Below are 21,422 nucleotides of genomic sequence, written 5' to 3'. Positions count from 1 at the left end.
CTCAGAGGGCCTTAGAATTTTTTTTGCAGAGTGGGAAACTAGTGTGGAAGGAGCGTCTTCCACTTTGGAAGAAGAAGAATTTTCCAAATACGAGGATCATGTCTCTGTCAATTCGAAGTCTGACAGTGAGTTGGAAGAAGAGGATGAGATTGACCCTCAGCCAGCCCCAGGACCAGCCCATCAGCTACCAGCTCATCAGCAGCCTGCAGGAGAAGAAATATGGATGTCAAAAAAATGCCCAAGGAATGAGCCACCCTGCATGGCTGCCAATGTTATAAGGATGCAACCAGGATGGCGGTTAGTCGTGTGCAGGACAAAAAGTATTATTTTGAACTGTTCATCCCAGACACCATCCAGAAAATCATTCTGGACTCTACTAATTTGGAGGGAAGGCGTGTTTTTGGAGAGAGATGGAAGGAGATGGACCAAACTCATTTACATGCATACTTTGGGGTTTATATTCTTGCTGGTGTTTTCAGATCCAATGGGGGAATCCACAGCATCTCTGTGGGATGCGGAAATTGGCAGAGAACTTTTCACCGCAACAATGTTTCTGGAAAACTTCCACATTATTTCCAGGATGATCTGCTTCGATAACCGAGACACCAGACCAGCTCCGCAGCAGAGAGGCAATCAGGTCAGTGTGGGACAATTGGGTGGACCGCCTTCCCCTGTTTTATAACCCTGGGCCCAACGTTACTGTTGATGAGCAGCTCATGCCATTTAGGGGCAGCTGCCTCTTCAGGCAGTACATACCATCTAAACCCGCAAAATATGGAATCAAGATCTTGGCTGCCTGTGATGCTGCTTCATAATATGAGTGGAACTTGCAAGATTATATGGAGAAGCCAGCTGGAGGAGTCCCTGAGAAGAACCAAGGGATACGGGTTGTCCTGGACGTGACACAGGGACTCCGTGGCCACAACATCACATGCAATAACTTTTTTTAACTTTGCACAAGATGGGACAGGAGCTCCTCAAGAGGAAGCTGACGATGGTAGGAACAGTATGAAAAAAAGCCAGTTCTCCCATCTCAGCTGATGAATACACAGAAGAGACCTATCAATTCCTCTAAGTTTGTGTTCACGTCAGACACATCGCTAATTTCCTACGTGACAAAGAAAGGCAGAAATGTGGTAAACATGAACACACTGCATATGGATGCGAGAATCTGTGACCAGGAACATCAAAATCCAGAAATCATAATGGATTACAATGCCACAAAAGGAGGGGTTGGCAATTTAGACAAGCTGGTGATTGGCTACAGCTGCAAAAGAAGAACCCTACGCTGGCCACTTGTGATATTCTTCAACATCTTGGCGTACAATGCGTTTGTCATCTGTATGGCATTGAACCCAGATTAGAACAGAGGGAAGCTCCAGAGGAGATGGCTCTTTCTCCAGAGGAGGCAACATATCCCAAGGACCCCAGCTTCTGCAGCCGTCATGAGGAAGATTCAGGTGGAGGATGCTGGTGCCCCATTTGCCCGGCCCACAGAACCAACAACTCCAATACCAGAAGTAAGTGTGAGTGATGATGTTGTGTGTGTGTGTCTGACTCTCCTGCCTTAGCCTGCTGTAGCTATATATGTGAGTGAGTGAGATGTTAGTCAAATTCCTGAACTAAGTGTTTTCATCATTCGATATTGCAGCCGTTAGCAACAAGAAGAAGCGCTGCGATGTGTGTGGACCCAAGAAGGACAGGAAGACACAGTACACATGCATCAAGTGCAAGAAATACATTTGCAACACACACACACAGTAAAACTCTGTCCCTCATGTGGTGTGTAGATCGGCCTTAATTTGTGTTCAATAGGGCAATTTATAATTTCCATAAAATACTACGTAACATTTGCCTTTCCAATTTGTTCAATTCAAAGCAATAAACATGGATAGTGATGAAAACCTTGTTTCTTTTATGTTTGTTCAAGATAAACATGATTTATTCCACCAATGTCTTGATTATCTAATAAAACAAATCGCGCTGTTATTGATAAATGTGATCTACCAGGGATAAATGCCAAATTTGAACCATGTATGCTGTCTTTGTTTGTAATTGATATAAGTCAACATCTAAGTATTGAGTATTTTTACCTAAATTGTTATGGCTGTATTGTTTTAAAAAAACAATAGCGTTGTGGGGCCATCAGACTCACAAACGTTCGGTGAATAACAAAAACACCACGCAAGGGTTAAAATATCTGTATTCCCAGTGATGTGAAATCCATAGATTTGTGCCTAATTCATTCATTAATTGCAATTGACTGTAACTCAGTAAAATCTTAGAAATTGTTGCATTTTTTGTTCAGTGTAATATAGCGATTTCATGCATCTACTATCGCATTTGCGGACTAATGCAATATATGCTACTATTGCTAATGTGATGAGTAGATTTCAGTCAGATTTAGGTTAATCACATAACTCAATCACTGTAAGCAAAACAGATCATTCTGAACAGTGCATTTCTGAGCGCGTAATGACATAGTGTAGGATTAAACAGAGACGTTTCTTCTCCTTTCTTTGCACAGGAAAAATGTGGCCTTTTCCTAAACACATTTTATGCAATTCTAATCCACTTTATATGACTGGAGGAATAAGCAACATATTTTTCAATACGACAAAATTTAGTAGCCTACTCTGCTGACACTCACAAACAGATGAGTAAAAACAACTATCAACTATGTAACTATCTAATCTAGGCCTAGAAAAAGGAGAGTCACAAATTCTACAATATGACATCCATCTAGCCTGGAGGAGGGAATTAGTCTCCCCAAATGTTTGGGGATCCAATGATAAAGGCAAGTGAATATGGTGCACTCATTTGGGGATGTGGTTGATGCTCTCCTCTGGTGCCAATAAGATGCTACTGTTTACTAAAATGAGTTGAGAAGACAAATTAGAGCCTTTTCTTCTCAGCAATAGCCATTTGCTTTCTAAACTATGTTTTTCCCGTGATTGTATTTTGAAATATTAGTCTAGCCTACTAAACTTCTTTCCACAGACTGCTGCAACTCAACAATCAACTATTTTGTAGGCTATTTTCCGCCTGCTGCCCAAATGACTCATTTCAATAAAAACAGCTCATTTTTAAAAGAAACTAATGAATCTCTATGGTCAAATCATATTCTCTGGTGTAGTATTTGTAATGTTATTTATTTCTGTATAAGGCACAAGTAATTATATAGCTCATTTTGGAAATGTCATTCTATTGACATTAGGCGAAGCTTATCTTCCCCTAGCCTACCGGATGCGCCGCTTATTCCGACATCAATGTATAAGTAGCAGGTGCATAAAACTGGCTGTGAGGCTTACAAGGCCGAGTTCAAATGCCGACATCAAATTCAAAGCAATCGGCGAACTGCCGAAATAGGGTGACCTCAAGCAAGCTGTTGGGTACTGTCTCTGCTCAATGCTGAGAGAAAGGCACACAGGCCCTCCGAGCTAATTGCTGCGTAGTCCTAAAGCCAGCCCATAGATACGCTAAACAGCCGTTGCATTTTAATGGCGGATTTGAATGATTTTAGTCAACTTTTTTTGTAGCCTACTTTTAACTTTTTGGTCTTAAAGCTATACCCAACTGACACACCTGCCTGTGCTACAGCATTGTCCTAAGCAGAGACATTAACATAATCATTTTCATCATCTTCACTGTTAATTTTCTCATGAGACCCCCCACAAACACCATTTCTTTGAGTGTTTCCGTCCTCGTTGTCATAGGCGTCCTCTGATTTCCCATAGCTGTGCCCTTTTTCCTTCTCATTTTTCTTTGCACCCTCCAGACCTCTCTGGTAACAGACGTTTTCAACATTAACATAGTCCTCTTCCTTTTCGTTGTCCTCCCCTCTGTTGTGTCTGTTGTCAATACCTGTTGCATAATAGTTCGCTCATGAATATTCGTTACAGGAAACTCAAGGGGGAAAAAGACTTACAAAGAAAATGATTTCAAAAGTATTTCGGACGGATTTGAGATGCTGCTTAACTTGTCAGACTCAAGGCATAAATCAAGTTCATATTCAGCCTTTGAGTTTACAGTATAGTGATATCACTTACATTCTCCCTGGCCAGTCTCTATAGATGGCTTTCTGTTCATCCTCGTCCTCCAGCTGACTAGACACATGACTAGAAGAAGCAGAATTAGCAGTCCTACCCCACCAGTCCCTCCAGAGACAATGATGGGGACCATGAACGCTGAAGAAAATGTAGGTATTTCAAGGTTTAGATCTACAGATCAAGACTTGTAGATGGCAAATTCATAGGATATAAAAACAAACAAAAAAAAGTGACATGAAGGATTACAAATCTTACAATACTATGATTCTTCTCTCACAATTTTAAATATGTTTTTTTTTAAAGCATGTTTTACTTTACCTCTAATGGTGACAGCTAGTTCACTATTATCCGACCTGAATGACCAGGTGGAGACATTGACTACATAGCTGCAGCTGTATTTCCCCTGGTCTTTATACTCTGCAACAGGGAAGTGGAAGGAGGCAGAGTGGTTCACTGCTGGCTTAGTTTCAGTCCTGTTGGACCCAGAGAAGTCCAGATAGAAGAGGCCTCCAGGATACTGTGGCTGAATGGAGCAGGTGATGGAGAAGCTGTGGCCCCTGACCACCTCTGGGCCCTGAGATTCCCAAAACACCCCTCCATTTGGAGGACTGAGAGAGATGTTGGGCTGTAGCAGGACCACTGGGAAGGAAGTAAACAGCAATTTGAAAGTCATGTGATTCCATATTCACACCTTCTGAATGAGAAATATGTGTGTGATGGACAAGGTAATCAGTCTCTCGTCCCTATCAAGGCTCTGAATTGTATATATATATATATATATATATATATATATATAGTGAGCTCCAAAAGTTTTGGGACAGTGACAAATGTTTTGGCTTTGTATGTTATGTTTGTGTGCGTGTTTGTTCTATTGTTCAGGCTGTTACTGACTGCCGATATTTTGTTGCCGGGTTTTGTTATTACGCCCATTTATTTCGTGATACCGCTATTTTTCCCGCACCGTAGTATTGTGTTTATACCTGTGTTGTCTTGTATTAAATACCTTGTCCACGCATCTCAGCTCTCCTGCGCCTGACTCCTTTCACCAGTTACCCACAGCCTTGACAATAAGCAAATAGGTAAACTGTGATATGACTAAAGAGTTAATCAGGGTGATTTTTCCACAAATAAACAGGTATTTTCCCTTCCATGGTAGCAAGATCTTATCTATTTTTGCTAACTTTATATAAAATGTATTGGAGTGAGATCATTTCTTTCTTTCGGGATATGTATACCGAGTATGTTCACATCCCCGTCAGACCCTTTTATTGGTAAACTACATGGTAATGTAAAAGTTGTATTTTTTAGTGATCCAATACGTAATATCAAAATTTGGTTTTAATCCAGGGAGGTTAGCAAAAGTATCTAGATCCCCTTTGAGGCTGTGGAGGGATTCTAATTGTGGGTTTAAAAGAAAATATGAATCATCAGCGTACAATGACACCTTTGCCACGGCTATCTAATCCATTTATATTATTGTTAGATCCTATTCTAACAGCTAACATTTCAATGGCAATAATAAATACATGTTGATAGTGGACAACCTTGTTTTATTCCTCTTGACAGTTTAAAACTTTCTGAGAAGTAGCCATAATTGACTATTTTACACCTAGGGTTACTATACAGAACTTTAACCCATTTTATAAGCGATTCTCCAAAATGTAAATATTCTAGGCATTTATATATACAATCCAATCGTACTTTATCAAACGCCTTTTCAAAATCAGCTATGAAAACCATGACTGGTTTCCCCGAAATGTCATAGTATTCTATTGTTTCCAGTGCTTGTCTTACATTATCTCCAATGATTCGTCCATGAAAAAAAATGTTTCTGATTAGGATGAATAATATCTGACAATAACTTCTTAATTCTATTCTAATTCTAAGTATTTAGCTAGATTTGTTGCAGCACAACACTGTGGTGTAAGAGGCCTCCAATTTTTAAAATGGACTGGATCTATCTATCTATATATATACAGTGGGGAGAACAAGTATTTGATACTCTTGATTTTGCAGGTTTTCCTACTCACAAAGCATGTAGAGGTCTGTAATTTTTTTATCATAGATACACTTCAACTGTGATAGACGGAATCTAAAACAAAAATCCAGAAAATCACATTCTATGATTTATGAAGTAATTCATTTGCATTTTATTGCATGACATAAGTGTTTGATACATCAGAAAAGCAGAACTTAATATTTGGTACAGAAACCTTTGTTTGCAATTCCAGAGATCATACGTTTCCTGTAGATCTTGACCAGGTTTGCACACAATGCAGCAGGGATTTTGGCCCACTCCTCCATACAGACCTTCTCCAGATCCTTCAGGTTCCGGGACTGTTGCAGGACAATACGGACTTTCAGCTCCCTCCAAAGATGTTCTATTGGGTTCAGGTCTGGAGACTGGCTAGGCCACTCCAGGACCTTGAGATTCTTCTTACGGAGCCACTCCTTAGTTGCCCTGGCTGAGTGTTTCGGGTCATTGTCATGCTGGAAGACCCAGCCACGACCCATCTTCAATGCTCTTACTTAGGGAAGGAGGTTGTTGGCCAAGATCTCGCGATACATGGCCCCATCCATCTTCCCCTCAACATGGTGCATTCGTCCTTTCCCCTTTGCAGAAAAGCATCCCCAAAGAATGATGTTTCCACCTCCATGCTTCACGGTTGGGATGATGTTCTTGGGGTTGTACTCATCCTTCTTCTTTATTTTTGTCTCATCAGACCACATGACCTTCTCCCGTTCCTCCTCTGGATCACCCAGATGTTCATTGGCAAACTTCAGACGGGCCTGGACATGCCCTGGCTTGAGCAGGGGGACCTTGCGTGCGCTGCAGGATTTTAATCCATGACTGAGTAGTGTGTTATTAATGGTTTTCTTTGAGACTGTGGTCCCAGCTCTCTTCAGGTCATTGACTAGGTCCTGCCGTGTAGTTCTGGGCTGATCCCTCACCTTACTCATGATCATTGACGCCCCACGAGGTGAGATCTTGCATGGAGCCCCAGACCGAGGGTGATTGTCATCTTGAACTTATTCCATTTTCGAATAATGAGTTGTTATAGTTGTTGCCTTCTCACCAAGCTGCTTGCCTATTGTCCTGTAGCCCATCCCAGCCTTGTGCAGGTCTACAATTTTATCCCTGATGTCCTTACATAGCTCTCTGGTCTTGGCCATTGTGGAAAGGTTGGAGTCTGTTTGATTGAGTGTGTGGACAGTTGTCTTTTAGTTCAAACAGGTGCAGTTAATACAGGTAATGAGTGGAGAACAGGAGGGCATCTTAAAGAAAAACTAACAGGTCTGTGAGAACTGGAATTCTTACTGGTTGGTAGGTGATCAAACACTTATGTCATGCAATAAAATGCAAATTAATTACTTAAAAATCATACAATGTGATTTTCTGGATTTTTGTTTTAGATTCCGTCTCTCACAGTTGAAGTGTACCTATGATAAAAATGACAGACCTCTATATGCTTTGTACGTAGGAAAAACTGCAAAATCGGCAGTGTATCAAATACTTGTTCTCCCCACTGTATGGTGGTGTGTTTCAGAATTGTTTCACCTAGGGTGAAATGTTATCTACTTTCCTGAGATTTGGACTTTTTCTGAAAGATCATTACCTTGGTTTTGTCAATATTAATGGATAGTGGCCATTCCTCACAATACTGTTCTAGCAAGGACAGGCTTTGTTGTAGCCCCTGTTCTGTTGGTGATAAGATTACTAAGTCATCTGCATATAAAATAAACGTTGTTTCTTTGTCTTCTACGGTGAGTCACACTGATGCAGATTGTTCTATCATGGTAGCCAGTTAATTTATATAAATATTGAATGTTGGACTAATATATATTGCAACCTTGTCTTACTCCTCTGTCTTGATTAAAGAATTGTGTTATTTTGTTGTCAACTTTTACACATTTGTTTTCCTTATAAATCAGGAGAACAGGAGGGATTCTTAAAGAAAAACTAACAGGTCTGTGAGAACCGGAATTCTTACTGGTTGGTAGCTGATCAAATACTTATGCCATGCAATAAAATGCAAATTAATTACTGAAAAATCATACAATGTGATTTTCTGGATTTTTGTTTTAGATTCTGTCTCTCACAGTTGAAGTGTACCTATGATATAAATTACAGACCTCTACATGCTTTGTAAGTAGGAAAACCTGCAAAATCGGCAGTGTATCAAATGCTTGTTCTCCCCACTGTATATCTATCTATATATATATATATACACACACACACACACAAACACCCCTTGGATCCTGTTTCAGTAATAATGAAACCAGACCTTCTTGTTGTGTGCTCAATAATCTAACATTTATATAGGAGTGGTTATAACATGCTAATAATGGTCCTCTGAGTATATCAAAAAGTTTGGAGTTTTCCTAGCCTTAAAGGCTTTAATTGCATCAAGACGTTCCTCTGTAATTTGGCTTTCACATGAGTATTTCTGTACAGATGTTAATTTTACATTATTAATAGGAAGAAAATCCATACAATTAGCTTTGGTTAGCGGAAACTGAAACGAAAACATATTCTTAAATTACTTTACTTCCTCTTTCAAAATATCATTCGGTGAATCATGTGTGACTCCTTCATTTGTAACAAGTTTCAATAAAAACAATTGTAGCATTTCTATGTTGAAGATTGAAGAAGAATTTGGTTAATTTTTCCCCATATTCTATTCAGTTCGCTTTATTTTTATAATATTTTAACACTGGATCTTTCTTGAATAATTTCCTCCATTTCTTTTTCCTCAAACTTATTATGTGCCTCTATGGTACAGTTTTTATTGCTATCTAACTGTACTGTTAGATCTACATTTATTTTGTTTTATAGATGAGTACTGAATTGCATGGCCCCTAAAGGCACATTTAAAAGTGTCCCATACAATAAGGGGATCTGCTGTACCTATGTTATGTTGGAAAAAGTAAGTTATAAATTCTTCTGTCCTAGTTATAAACAAGTTATCATGCAGTAGGCTTTGGTTCAATTTCCAAAATCCTCGCCCACGTGAAAATTCTGTAAGAGTGATAAATATACCAACTATGTGATGAACCGGCCGCATTCTGTCCCCTATCAACACCTTTTAAAACTTTTGGTGCCAGAGAGAATGACAAAAGAAAGTAATCAAGACGACTAGTTGAATTAAGCCTCCGCCATGTATATCTCACTAGGTCAGGGTATTTAAGCTTCCATATATCCACTAATTCCAACATGACAATCACGATTTCCTTAAGTGTGTCACGGCCGTTGAAAGAACTGGACCAAGGTGCAGGGTGGTGAGCGTACATATTCTTTTATTTAGAGAAGACGCTGAACAAAACAATAAACACTACAAATCAAACCATGAAGCTAGTGGATATGTGCCATAAACAAAGTCAACTTCCCACAAAGACAGGTGGGAAAAGGGCTACCTAAGTATGGTTCTCAATCAGAGACAATGATAGACAGCTGTCCCTGAATGAGAACCCTACCCGGCCAAAACATAGAAATACAAATAATAGAACATAGAATACCACCCCAATTCACACCCTGACCAAACCAAATAGAGACATAAAAAGGATCTCTAAGTTCAGGGTGCCCCCCAAAGGTGCGGACACCAGCCTTAAAACCTGAACCTATAGGGGAGGGTCTGGGTGGGCATCTTTCTGCTGTGGCGGCTCAGGTGCGGGAAGCAGACCTCGCTCCATCACTGGCTCACCCCACTTTGGTGGCACCTCTGGTGCGGGGATCGTCACCGACCCCGGACTGGACACCCTCGTTGCGGGCCCTGGACTGGACACCCTCGTTGCGGGCCACGGACTGGGCACCCTCGCTGCAGGCCCCGGACTGGGCACCCTCGTTGCGGGCCCCGGACTGGGCACCCTCGCTGTGGTCCCCGGACTGGGCACCCTCGCTGTGGGCCCCGAACTGGGCACCCTCGCTGTGGGCCCCGGACTGGAGGCCGTCTCTGGAGGCTCCGGACTGGAGGCCGTCATTGAAGGCTTTGTGCCATAACTACTCACTGGAGGCTTCGTGCCATGAATCATCACTGGAGGCTTCTTGCCATGGATGCTCACTGGAGGTTTCATGCCATGGATCATCACTGGAGCTTCGTGCCATGGATCATCACTGGAGGCTTCTTGCCATGGATCATCACTGGAGGCTTTGTGCCATGGATCATCACTGGAGGCTTCTTGCCATGGATCCTCACTGGAGGTTTCGTGCCATGGATCATCACTGGAGGCTTCGTGCCATGGATCATCACTGTAGGCTTCTTTCCATGGATCACTGGAGTGGAGAGACACACGGGAGGCCTGGCTCTGGGAGCAGGCACAGGAGACATACAGGAGGCTTAGTTCTTGGCAGAGGCACCGGATAGACTGGTCCGTGGAGGCGACTGGCGGTCTCAAGCGCAGAGCTGGCACAACCCGTTCTGGCTGGATGCCCACTTCCACCTGGCAAATGCGGGACGCTGGTACAGAGCACACCGGCCTGTGAATGCTCACTTGAGACACCGTGCGCATCACCCCATAGCACAGTGCCTGACCAGTCACATGCTCGCCACGGTAAGCATGGGGAGTTGGCTCAGGTCTGAATCCAGACTCTGCCGCACTCCCCGTGTGCTCCCCCACAATTTTTTTTTGGGGGGGGGGGGCGTGGCCTCCCGGTCTTTAGTGCCAGCTGTGACCCTGTGCAAACCTGGGCCTTCTTTCTCACTGCCTCCACCTTCCTTTCTGCTTCCAGCTGCTCCCACGACAGGCGATCCTTTCTCATCTCCTCCCATGTCCAGGATCCCTTGCCATTTAGAATGTCCTCCCATGTCCAGTCCTCCTGAACACGCTGCTCCTCCTTACCACGCTGCTTGGTCCGTTTGTGGTGGGAAGTTCTGTCACGGCCGTTGAAAGAACTGGACCTAGGTGCAGCGTGGTGAGCGTATATATTATTTTATTTAGAAACAAAACAATAAACACTACAAAACACTAGAGGCTTTGTGCCATAAACAAAGTCAACTTCCCACAAAGACAGGTGGGAAAGGGCTACCTAAGTATGGTTCTCAATCAGAGACAATGATAGAAAGCTGTCCCTGATTGAGAACCCTACCCGGCCAAAACATAAAAAGAATATCTAAGGTCAGGGCGTGACAAAGTGCCTGGGGGTGATAGTTTGTAGGGTGATTTCCTTTACAGTCCATAGAGGTATTTTAAAACCCTATTAAAATCCCCCACCATGATAATAGTTGTTGATAATAATACTGTTGCTTATAGAGTTGATACATTCTTATGTATATTTTCAATGAAGCTTGGATCATCATTATTTGGACCATATAGGTTAATAAGCCAAATCTGTTTACTGTCCAATAACATTTAAAATAATCCATCTACCTTGATGATCTGTTTGGACAATTTGCAAATTTGGATCAAAATTACTGTTATTTAATATCATCGGCCCTTTTGAATTTCTTTGCCCATGGGAGAAATATATTTTTCCCCCCAGTCCTTTTTCCACAAAACTTCAAATTGTTGAATGAGTTTCCTGTAAACAATAGATATTATTTTCCTTCTCTTTTAGCCAGGTAAATACTGATTGTCTTTTCTTATTATCTGCTAAGCCATTATAACTGACTATACTTATTTCACCACTTACCATAATGAGTCACAAGTTTCAATTCTATTTATCCAAATATATGTTTGTAAACGTACCGTTAAAAAGTAACATGATGAATGAGTGTCTGTGTAGCTGTACCACGATATTTGCATTGCTAATAAGTAAACCTCCAATTCCACCCGCTAAAACCCCTCCTCATCCCGAGTTGGGTTGTCATCCCAATGTCCGGCAGACCAACCCCCGGATCCCACAGCCCCGGAGAGACTGGGACCTATCCTTCAAAAAGAGCACAGTGCCACCTGCAGAAGAGAGGCAGATCAACCGCCAAATGCATTTCCATCGCCCTCACCTCGATTTGTATTATATATAGCCATCAAAAAAATCGAAATATATTTTAAAATCCTGTTTCTTATTTTCCATAATTAGCTATTAATAGTTGTAGTAATGTAGGCAATTTATGCAAAGGATTTTTACCTCTCACCAGTCTCACCATTACCAAAATTACAGTATGGCAAGCGGTTATTATATTAGCTAACAATTATTGTGAATCATCCTGTATTGTCTCTAACATCTTTTACTCCCTCGCAAGAGTTGTGGGATACACACTCACACACTCAACCCCTTTCCCCCACAACAATCATAGACTCAGATTCTCAGCAGTTGCACCATCCCAGAGCCCAAATCAAGAAAGGTCTTGATTTGCAAATGCATATACAGTTGCAGCTGTATGAAACAAATGGGCAGAAATGGGGAGATGTAATTAACCATTGTCACATCCTAGATGATGGAGGTCAGATATACCCCCTTCCCCTGAAACACACACAACATGGTCCCCTGTAGTGACCATTTCCCAAGCATCTCCATGCAGTCAGACCTTTGATTTTGTGCCACCAGGGCCACAATAATACGCCCAATAGAAATGAATGGTAAGTGCATTGTGTCATTTTGGATATACCTTTATTTTAAATAAGAATAGAATATGTTTCTAAACACTTCTACATTAATGTTCTACCATGTTTACGGATAGTCCTGAATAAATTGGGAATAATGATGAGTGAGAAAGTTAGACACAAATATCATACCCCACATAATAATCTGAAACACAACCAAAACGAACAGCAAATGCGTGATCACAAGCGTGATGTAATCATTGCATGCTAGGAATATGGGACCAAGTACTCAACTTTTGATTACTTTAATACACATACTGTATAAGTGAATTTGTCCCAATAATTTTGGTCCCGTAAAATGCGTGGACTAGATCCCAAAAGTACTGTAATTTCTAAATGGTTCCCTGATATGAATAAACATACCCTCAAATGAAAGCTGACAGTCTGCACATTCACCTCAGTCATTGTATCATTTCAAATCCAAAGTGCTGGAATACAGAGCCAAAACAAAATATTTGTCACTGTCCCAATACTTTTGGAGCTCACTGTAGATTAAGCAACACTTGTTTCCCAACTACCACCTCACCTTTAGTAATGTTGCTGTAAGGGGAGCTGATGTCTTGGCTGTTGGAGAGGGTTCTGTAGAGACAGCGGTAACTGCCCTGGTGTGAAGCATCCATCTTAAACTTTGTTAAAGTAGCCCTGGGCTGTGAGGATCCAACGGTCACAGTCATGATGGAGTCTCCATTCAGATAGAAGATGAACTCCACAGCATTACAGAGGATACGGGATGGAAGAGTGCAGGTGAGTTGGACCTCCTCTCCTTGCAAGAAGGAAGAATATGATTGATTTGTGGAGAGTGAAGGCGTCTGCAAGACAACACCTGTTGGTCAAAGACATGTAGTTTAGTTAGGCAACAGTAATCACAACCTATCTACTGGGTCTTCATATTGTATTAGACACCTGCTCTGATCTAGGCTGCCCCCATCTGGTCACATAGCACCAAGTCTGGCATGGGTTAAGATTCTTTGTGCAACAGTCAAGTCTCCACTAGGTGGCAGAGCAGGCTATAATACTGCAGTACTATGCTTTTTAGGATTTTCTCTCTGATGAGACATTTTTGCACAATTCAAACCATTCAAACCAAAACTCAAGTCTAGACAAGGAAAAGAGACTCCCTTACCTGAACAAATAACACCTGCGTCGTTACCATGACGACAGTTATGTGTTCCTCCTGTGTGTGGGCACTGTGTGATGGAGCACTCACTGCCAGAGCAGCCAACATCATCCTGCCAGATGGGCCCACTGCCCTGACCAAAGTAAGCCCTCTCTGGGGCACTAACAGCTCTCCCACAGCCAAGCTGTCTGCATGCCACAGCAGAGTCATTCAAATCCCATATGTCATTACACACGGTTCGCCATTGACCAATTTGATAGACCTCCACCCTCCCAGAGCAGAGGTCGCTCCCATTGACCAGTCTGATATTATGTTTAACTAGGAATTAAAGAAACATTTAAAACTTTTGACAACGTGGGAGAAAATAAATGCATTTCAGTATCATATTCAACTAAATCAATGCCAAGTTGACACGTATAATCAATTGTATTTTGACTTTCATTAACCACAATAGCAACACAGAGGGACTTTTCTTACCTGAGCAGACAACTTTGGCATCTTGAGACTGTAAACAGTCATGGTGTTTCAATCCTCCATGTGAGCATTCTGTGAGGGAGCTCTCACTGCCTTTACACCCAACATCATCCAGCCAAGTCGGCCTGCCACCACTACCCTGACCTAAGTGGACGCTACCTTGGGCACTCACAGCCCTCCCACAGCCCAGCTGGCCACACACCACATTGGCATCGTCGACGTCCCACTTCTGACCACACACTCTTCCCCACTGGCCCTCGTAAAGAATCTCCACTGTCCCAGAGCAGCGACTAGTGCCATTGACCAGCCTGATCTCTTCACCAGCTCACAAAGAGGAAAAAATATCATAGGAAAAATTATGAATGATTAATAAGCAAATATGCAATTTAACACTGCCAGTTGTCAAAGTGTTCTATTAAAAGTTGTTTCAAATGTGTTAGTTAACCTTTTTGGACTTTAACAGCACCTTTGAGACTTGTGTTCACATATATTTTTTTATTTAACTAGGCAAGTCAGGTAAGAACAAATCCTTACTTACAATGACAGCCTAGGAACAGTGTGTTAACTGCCTTGTTCAGGAGCAGAATTACATATTTTTACCTTGTCAATCTAGCAACCTTTCGGTTACTGGCCCAACGCTTTAACCACTAAGCTACCTGCCGCCCCACAGGAATACTTACCAGCCAATGAAGATTTGACCATTTGATGAGCTGTTGGGGAGAAACACAGACAACCAAAACATTTCAATTAAACACACATTTACTGAAGTTGCCATTTGTAAATGGATAACAGCTTATAATAATGTCAATTAAAAAATCCTACATTTTTTATATGTAAGTTTTCTCACCATTTATGAATTGTTATTGCTACATTTGTAAATGTTAGTAAGCTGTATCTAGACATTTATTTACATATTTATAAACAATATTAAACATAAACCAGGCAAGCTAACATTATTTGCATCTGCTGTTGTGGTATTTACACCATCTGTAAAGCCAGATAGTTGGGTCTATATCGAGTTCAAGGATTTCCTTTATGAAACTGCCCTGAAACTGCCCTGAAACTGCCCTGTGTCTCATGTACATTAGTGAACTTGTTGTGGTTGACATTTGCCCGACTCTCACAGACTTCTGTTTAGTATACAGATAAAAGAATGTGTCAGTTTCACACAAAATGGCCTAATTCCTTTGTTTAAAAATCAGCTAGTCCTGCTTTCTGCTAAATGCTATTAATGACTCTCAATACTTTATTTTGTGAAATTGTTTCTCCACTTGATGTTGGCTTATGTTATTTCCTGATATAAAATGTCAGCAGTGTTGAGGAAGCTACTCTGAAAATATAGTTTAGCTTGCTACCAGTAATTTAGCTCATCTGGTAGGCTCGTGTCACTGGGCAGTTCTCGCCTGTGCTTCCCTTTGTAGTCTGCAATAGTTTGCAAGCCCTGCCACATCCGACGAGCATCTGAGCCGGTCTAGTATGATTCAATCTTAGTGCTGCATTGACGCTTTGCCTGTTTGATGGTTCGTCGGAGGGCATAGCGGGATTTCTTATCAGCTTCCGAGTTAGAGTCCCACTCCTTGAAAGCGGCAGCTCTACCCTTTAGCTCAGTTTGGATATTGCCTGGATTCCATGGCGTCTGGTTGGGGTATGTACGTACAGTCACTGTGGGGACGATGTCATCAATGCACTTATTGATGAAGCCAGTGACTGATGTGGTGTACTCCTCAATACCATCGGAAGAATCCCGGATCATATTCCAGTCTGTGCTGGCAAACCCGTCCTGTAACTTAGCATCTGCATCATTTAACCACTTCTTTATTGACAGAGTCACTGGTGCTTCCTGTCTCCCACTCACTCTCGTCGTTCTTAGCCTCTTATCCTGCTGGACCTCTCAAGCTGGACCTTTCTTGAGGAGAGAGAAAAAGAGACTCGTCTCAAAGCCACACCTGCATTGTCTTGGCTGTGTGCTTAGGGTCATTGTCCTTTTGGAAGGTGAATCTTCACCCCAGTCTGAGGTCCTGAGTGCTTTGGAGCAGGTTTTCATCAAGGATCTCTCTGTACTTTGCTCCGTTCATCTTTACGTTGATCCTGACTAGTCACCCAGTCCCTGTCGCTGAAGAAAATCCCAGCAGCATGATGCTGCCATCACCATGCTTAACCGTAGGGAGGGTGCCAGGTTTCCTCCAGATGTGACGATAGGCATTCAGGCCAAAGAGTTCAATCTTGGTTTTATCAAACCAGAGAATCTTGCTTCTCATAGTCTTGTGGACCTTTAGGTGCCTTCTGGCAAACTCCAAGCGGGATGTCATGTGCCTTTTACTGAAGAGTAGCTTCCTTCTGGCCACTCTACCATAAAGGCCTGATTGTTGGAGTGCTGCATAGATGGTTGTCCTTCTGGAAGGTTCTCCCATCTCCACAGAGGAACTCTGGAGCTCTGTGAGAGTTAGCATTGGGTTCTTGGTCACCTCCCTGAGTTTGGCTCTAGGAAGTGTTTTAGTGGTTCTAAACTTTTTCCGTTTAAGAATTATGGAGTCCCTGTGTTCTTGGGGACCTTCAATTCTGCAGAAATGTTTTGGTACGCTTCCCCAGATCTGTGCCTCGACACAATCCTGACTAGGAGCTGTACGGACAATTCCTTCTACCTCATGTTTTGGTGTTTGCTCTGACATGCACTGTCAACTGTGGGACCTTATATAGACAGGGGTTTGCCTTTCCAAATCATGTCCAATCAATTGACTTTCCCACAAGTGGACTCAAATCAAGTTCTAGATACATCTCAAGGATGATCAATGGAAACAGGATGCACCTGAGCTCAATTTAGAGTCTTATAGCAAATGTTCTGAATACTTATGTAAATAAGGTATCTGTTTTTTACTTTTTTATAAATTTGCAGAAATTCTAAAAACCTGTTTTCACTTTTTCAATATAGTGTAGTCTGTGTAGATTGATGAGGAAAATGTTTTATTTAATACATTTTAGAATTAGCCTGTAACGTAACAAAAGGTGGAAAAGGGGAAGGGGTCTGAAAACTTTCCCATTCATTCAATTAACTGGGAAATGTAAAAAAATTGAATTCTAATTGAATTCCAATTCAAAACAGTCCAAACACTTAAATTCCAATTCTAAAACTTGAAGATTGAATTAATTTCAAAATTTCAACAATGTAAATTCTCCACTTCATGAGTGAATTCAAGAATTTAAATTGACCCCAACCCTATGCCTGTTTAACTTTGGTTTGCCGTGTCAAATAAAAAAATATATTGTGTGACTTGAAAGACGATTCTAGACCATTAATAAATATGTCAACTATGATATCACTAGGGAATTAATCAGTGTAATTTATTGCGTAGATGGACCGGAGTTATCCTCTCCGCAGTTTCAAGATCCTATTTTGCTACATTTTCTATCAAAGTTAATAATTGCAAAATTGCTCAACTTTTACAGTATAGGTCCACAAAGCACACATATATTTAACTTTGAAGTCACAGTTGAGTGAGCAAAGAAAGCAGACATGAGAACTGGAAATTAGTCCATTGTTATAGGTCAGTTTGATTTTGTGACTGTCTACCAAGTCGCTCGTGAGCAGTATCATCAATTCAAAATCCACAAATTTAGTTAAAATTAAACGTTAAAATTCCATTGCAGACATTAGTATATCCAGTACATAAATCATAGCCTATTGAAACAAGGCTAAGCTAGAAAGAAACAATATAACAATGCACTTGGATATAGCAGAAGTCACAGAGACAACAGATACCAATCTATATATAGAGTATATTCTTATTCATGTGAGGCACTTGAAAGATCTTCCTTTATGACAACTTAGTTATTGTAATACACAAAGACTCACCTAATGCCATAAAGAGTAGAATTGTCACAATCTTGATCCTTGAAATGTCCTCCAATATCAGGTATGATTCTCACCAATACTTGGCAGTAAATTGCAATTTTTACCCCAGATGTAACTATTTCCAAGTTACAATGGACTCAACAAACAATGCAACCAAAATTCTGCTAAACCGAAATTGAGAGTTAAATTACCATGGTCTGGTAATGCTACATCCATGTAAAAAAGATCAATGTGTGATCTTCTACACACTTTCAGAGTCACACAGCCACAAAACAGGAAATCCTGGCCCACTACTGTATTTAGTCTGTGGTCTGGCCACCAATTCCACTAAACTGAGCTCAACACTGAGCTCAAAGCCACAAACATCATTTGTTTCATTTTTTTTTTACAAATAATATGAAACCCATAAAACACGAAAATTAACTGAGGGGTCAAAAAGAAATGCACAGAAAGTCAAAAATAAGTCAAAAACAACTTATTGTAGTATAACCCTTAAATGTTCTCTGAATCTTGTGTTTGTTTTTGTAACGTGATCTACCATAGTCCCAGGTCCACTGAAATGCTGCTCTGAAAGTGGACAGGTAGCCTAGTGGTTAGCGCAGTGGGCCAGTAACCTAAAGGTTGCTAGATTGAATCCCTGAGCTGAAAAGGTAAAAATCTGTCATTCTGGCCCTGAATAAGGCAGTTAACCCACTATTCTTAGGCTGTCATTGTAAGTAAGAATTTGTTCTTAACTGACTTGAATAGTTAAATAAAGGTAAAAACTCCCCCGGAGTTAAGAAACAACATTTAAAAACACACAATATGTGTTAATGCTAATGCCGGAAAGTATGTCGAAGATCACACAATGATCTTGCAAAATCAAAACAGTTGTTTATGCATTTTATCCCCAAATGCTGGTTGTGCATCCGATTGCAGTACAAGATCAAGGTGTGATCTTCTACACACTTTCTGGTATTAGCATTAACACAACAGAGAAAAGCAGTACACTGTAATGGAACAGGAAATCCCAGCCCACTAACCACTTATATGGTTAGTCTCTGGTCTGGTCACTGATTCCACAAAACTGCGGCGGCACACCACACTGAGCTCAACACCACAAACCCCATTTCATTTATTTTTTAAACCAAGAATATCAGACCCATAAAACACAAAGATGGAGCTATACCTACAATTATATATATGTAAGTTTTTTTTACATATATACAGTGCCTTGCGAAAGTATTCGGCCCCCTTGAACTTTGCGACCTTTTGCCACATTTCAGGCTTCAAACATAAAGATATAAAACTGTATTTTTTTGTGAAGAATCAACAACAAGTGGGACACAATCATGAAGTGGAACGACATTTTTTGGATATTTCAAACTTTTTTAACAAATCAAAAACTGAAAAATTGGGCGTGCAAAATTATTCAGCCCCTTTACTTTCAGTGCAGCAAACTCTCTCCAGAAGTTCAGTGAGGATCTCTGAATGATCCAATGTTGACCTAAATGACTAATGATGATAAATACAATCCACCTGTGTGTAATCAAGTCTCCGTATAAATGCACCTGCACTGTGATAGTCTCAGAGGTCCGTCAAAAGCGCAGAGAGCATCATGAAGAACAAGGAACACACCAGGCAGGTCCGAGATACTGTTGTGAAAAAGTTTAAAGCCGGATTTGGATACAAAAAGATTTCCCAAGCTTTAAACATCCCAAGGAGCACTGTGCAAGCGATAATATTGAAATGGAAGGAGTATCAGACCACTGCAAATCTACCAAGACCTGGCCGTCCCTCTAAACTTTCAGCTCATACAAAGAGAAGACTGATCTGAGATGCATCCAAGAGGCCCATGATCACTCTGGATGAACTGCAGAGATCTACAGCTGAGGTGGGAGACTCTGTCCATAGGACAACAATCAGTCGTATATTGCACAAATCTGGCCTTTATGGAAGAGTGGCAAGAAGAAAGCCATTTCTTAAAGATATGCATAAAAAGTGTCGTTTAAAGTTTGCCACAAGCCACCTGGGAGACACACCAAACATGTGGAAGAAGGTGCTCTGGTCAGATGAAACCAAAATTGAACTTTTTGGCAACAATGCAAAGCGTTATGTTTGGCGTAAAAGCAACACAGCTCATCACCCTGAACACACCATCCCCACTCTCAAACATGGTGGTGGCAGCATCATGGTTTGGGCCTGCTTTTCTTCATCAGGGACAGGGAAGATGGTTAAAATTGATGGGAAGATGGATGGAGCCAAATACAGGACCATTCTGGAAGAAAACCTGATGGAGTCTGCAAAAGACCTGAGACTGGGACGGAGATTTGTCTTCCAACAAGACAATGATCCAAAACATAAAGCAAAATCTACAATGGAATGGTTCAAAAATAAACATATCCAGGTGTTAGAATGGCCAAGTCAAAGTCCAGACCTGAATCCAATCGAGAATCTGTGGAAAGAACTGAAAACTGCTGTTCACAAATGCTCTCCATCCAACCTCACTGAGCACGAGCTGTTTTGCAAGGAGGAATGGGAAAAAATGTCAGTCTCTCGATGTGCAAAACTGATAGAGACATGCCCCAAGCGACTTACAGCTGTAATCGCAGCAAAAGGTGACGCTACAAAGTATTAACTTAAGGGGGCCGAATAATTTTGCACGCCCAATTTTTCAGTTTTTGATTTGTTAAAAAAGTTTGAAATATCCAAAAAATGTCGTTCCACTTCATGATTGTGTCCCACTTGTTGTTGATTCTTCACAAAAAAATACAGTTTTATATCTTTATGTTTGAAGCCTGAAATGTGGCAAAAGGTCGCAAAGTTCAAGGGGGCCGAATACTTTCGCAAGGCACTGTATATAAAACATACAGTAAAAAGGAACAATGGGAATTTAATTCTGCTTTTAAAGTTGATAAACTTGTGAACACACTTTTGAGAAAAGGGTCTTTGAATGTTTTGATACTTACTCGAGAGCTCTCCTTTGTCTACACCCATTCAGCATTGTTCACACCCTCTTATGCCAGCCCCACCCGTCTCATTAAGGATTCACATGGGAAGTCATGTGCTAAACAGTGAGCAGTTTAGTAAAGAATAAGACTAAAAGTGGTAGTAGCCTACAATAAGGACAAATTCCAGGAAAACAGAAAGTGTCCAGATGTAAAGATACCTTAATAGAAAATGACTGAAGTAAAAGTAAAACTCACCCAGTAAAATACTACTTGAGTAAAAGTCAAAAAGTATTTGGTTTTAAAAATTATTAAGTATCACATGTAAATAGAATTGCTAAATTATACTTAAGTATCAAAAGTAAAAGTATAAATCATTTCAAATTCATTAAACCAGAAGGCCCAATTCAATTATTTATTGACGGATAGCCAGGGGCACTCTCCAACACTCAGTCATAATTTACAAA

At 41.0% G+C, this 21,422-nt stretch overlaps 1 protein-coding gene across 1 annotated transcript; it reads right to left on the bottom strand.

Moving 5' to 3' along the window:
* Window positions 1–1,991: 1,991 nt before the first annotated feature.
* Window positions 1,992–18,277, bottom strand: LOC110538074 (antigen WC1.1). Its single transcript, XM_021624646.2, has 8 exons — window positions 18,029–18,277; window positions 14,859–14,888; window positions 14,182–14,502; window positions 13,711–14,022; window positions 13,114–13,410; window positions 4,368–4,688; window positions 4,050–4,187; window positions 1,992–3,864 (listed from the first exon to the last, which is right to left on the bottom strand). Exons 1-8 carry the CDS (start codon window positions 18,036–18,038, stop codon window positions 3,608–3,610), a joined length of 1,686 nt encoding a protein of 561 aa, XP_021480321.2. The 5' UTR covers window positions 18,039–18,277; the 3' UTR covers window positions 1,992–3,607.
* Window positions 18,278–21,422: the final 3,145 nt, after the last annotated feature.

The sequence above is a fragment of the Oncorhynchus mykiss genome, chromosome 12, assembly GCF_013265735.2.
Source record: "Oncorhynchus mykiss isolate Arlee chromosome 12, USDA_OmykA_1.1, whole genome shotgun sequence".
Lineage (NCBI taxonomy): Eukaryota > Metazoa > Chordata > Actinopteri > Salmoniformes > Salmonidae > Oncorhynchus > Oncorhynchus mykiss.
The sequence above is the reverse complement of the archived record's forward strand: the minus strand, read 5'-3'. Positions and strand labels throughout refer to the sequence as shown.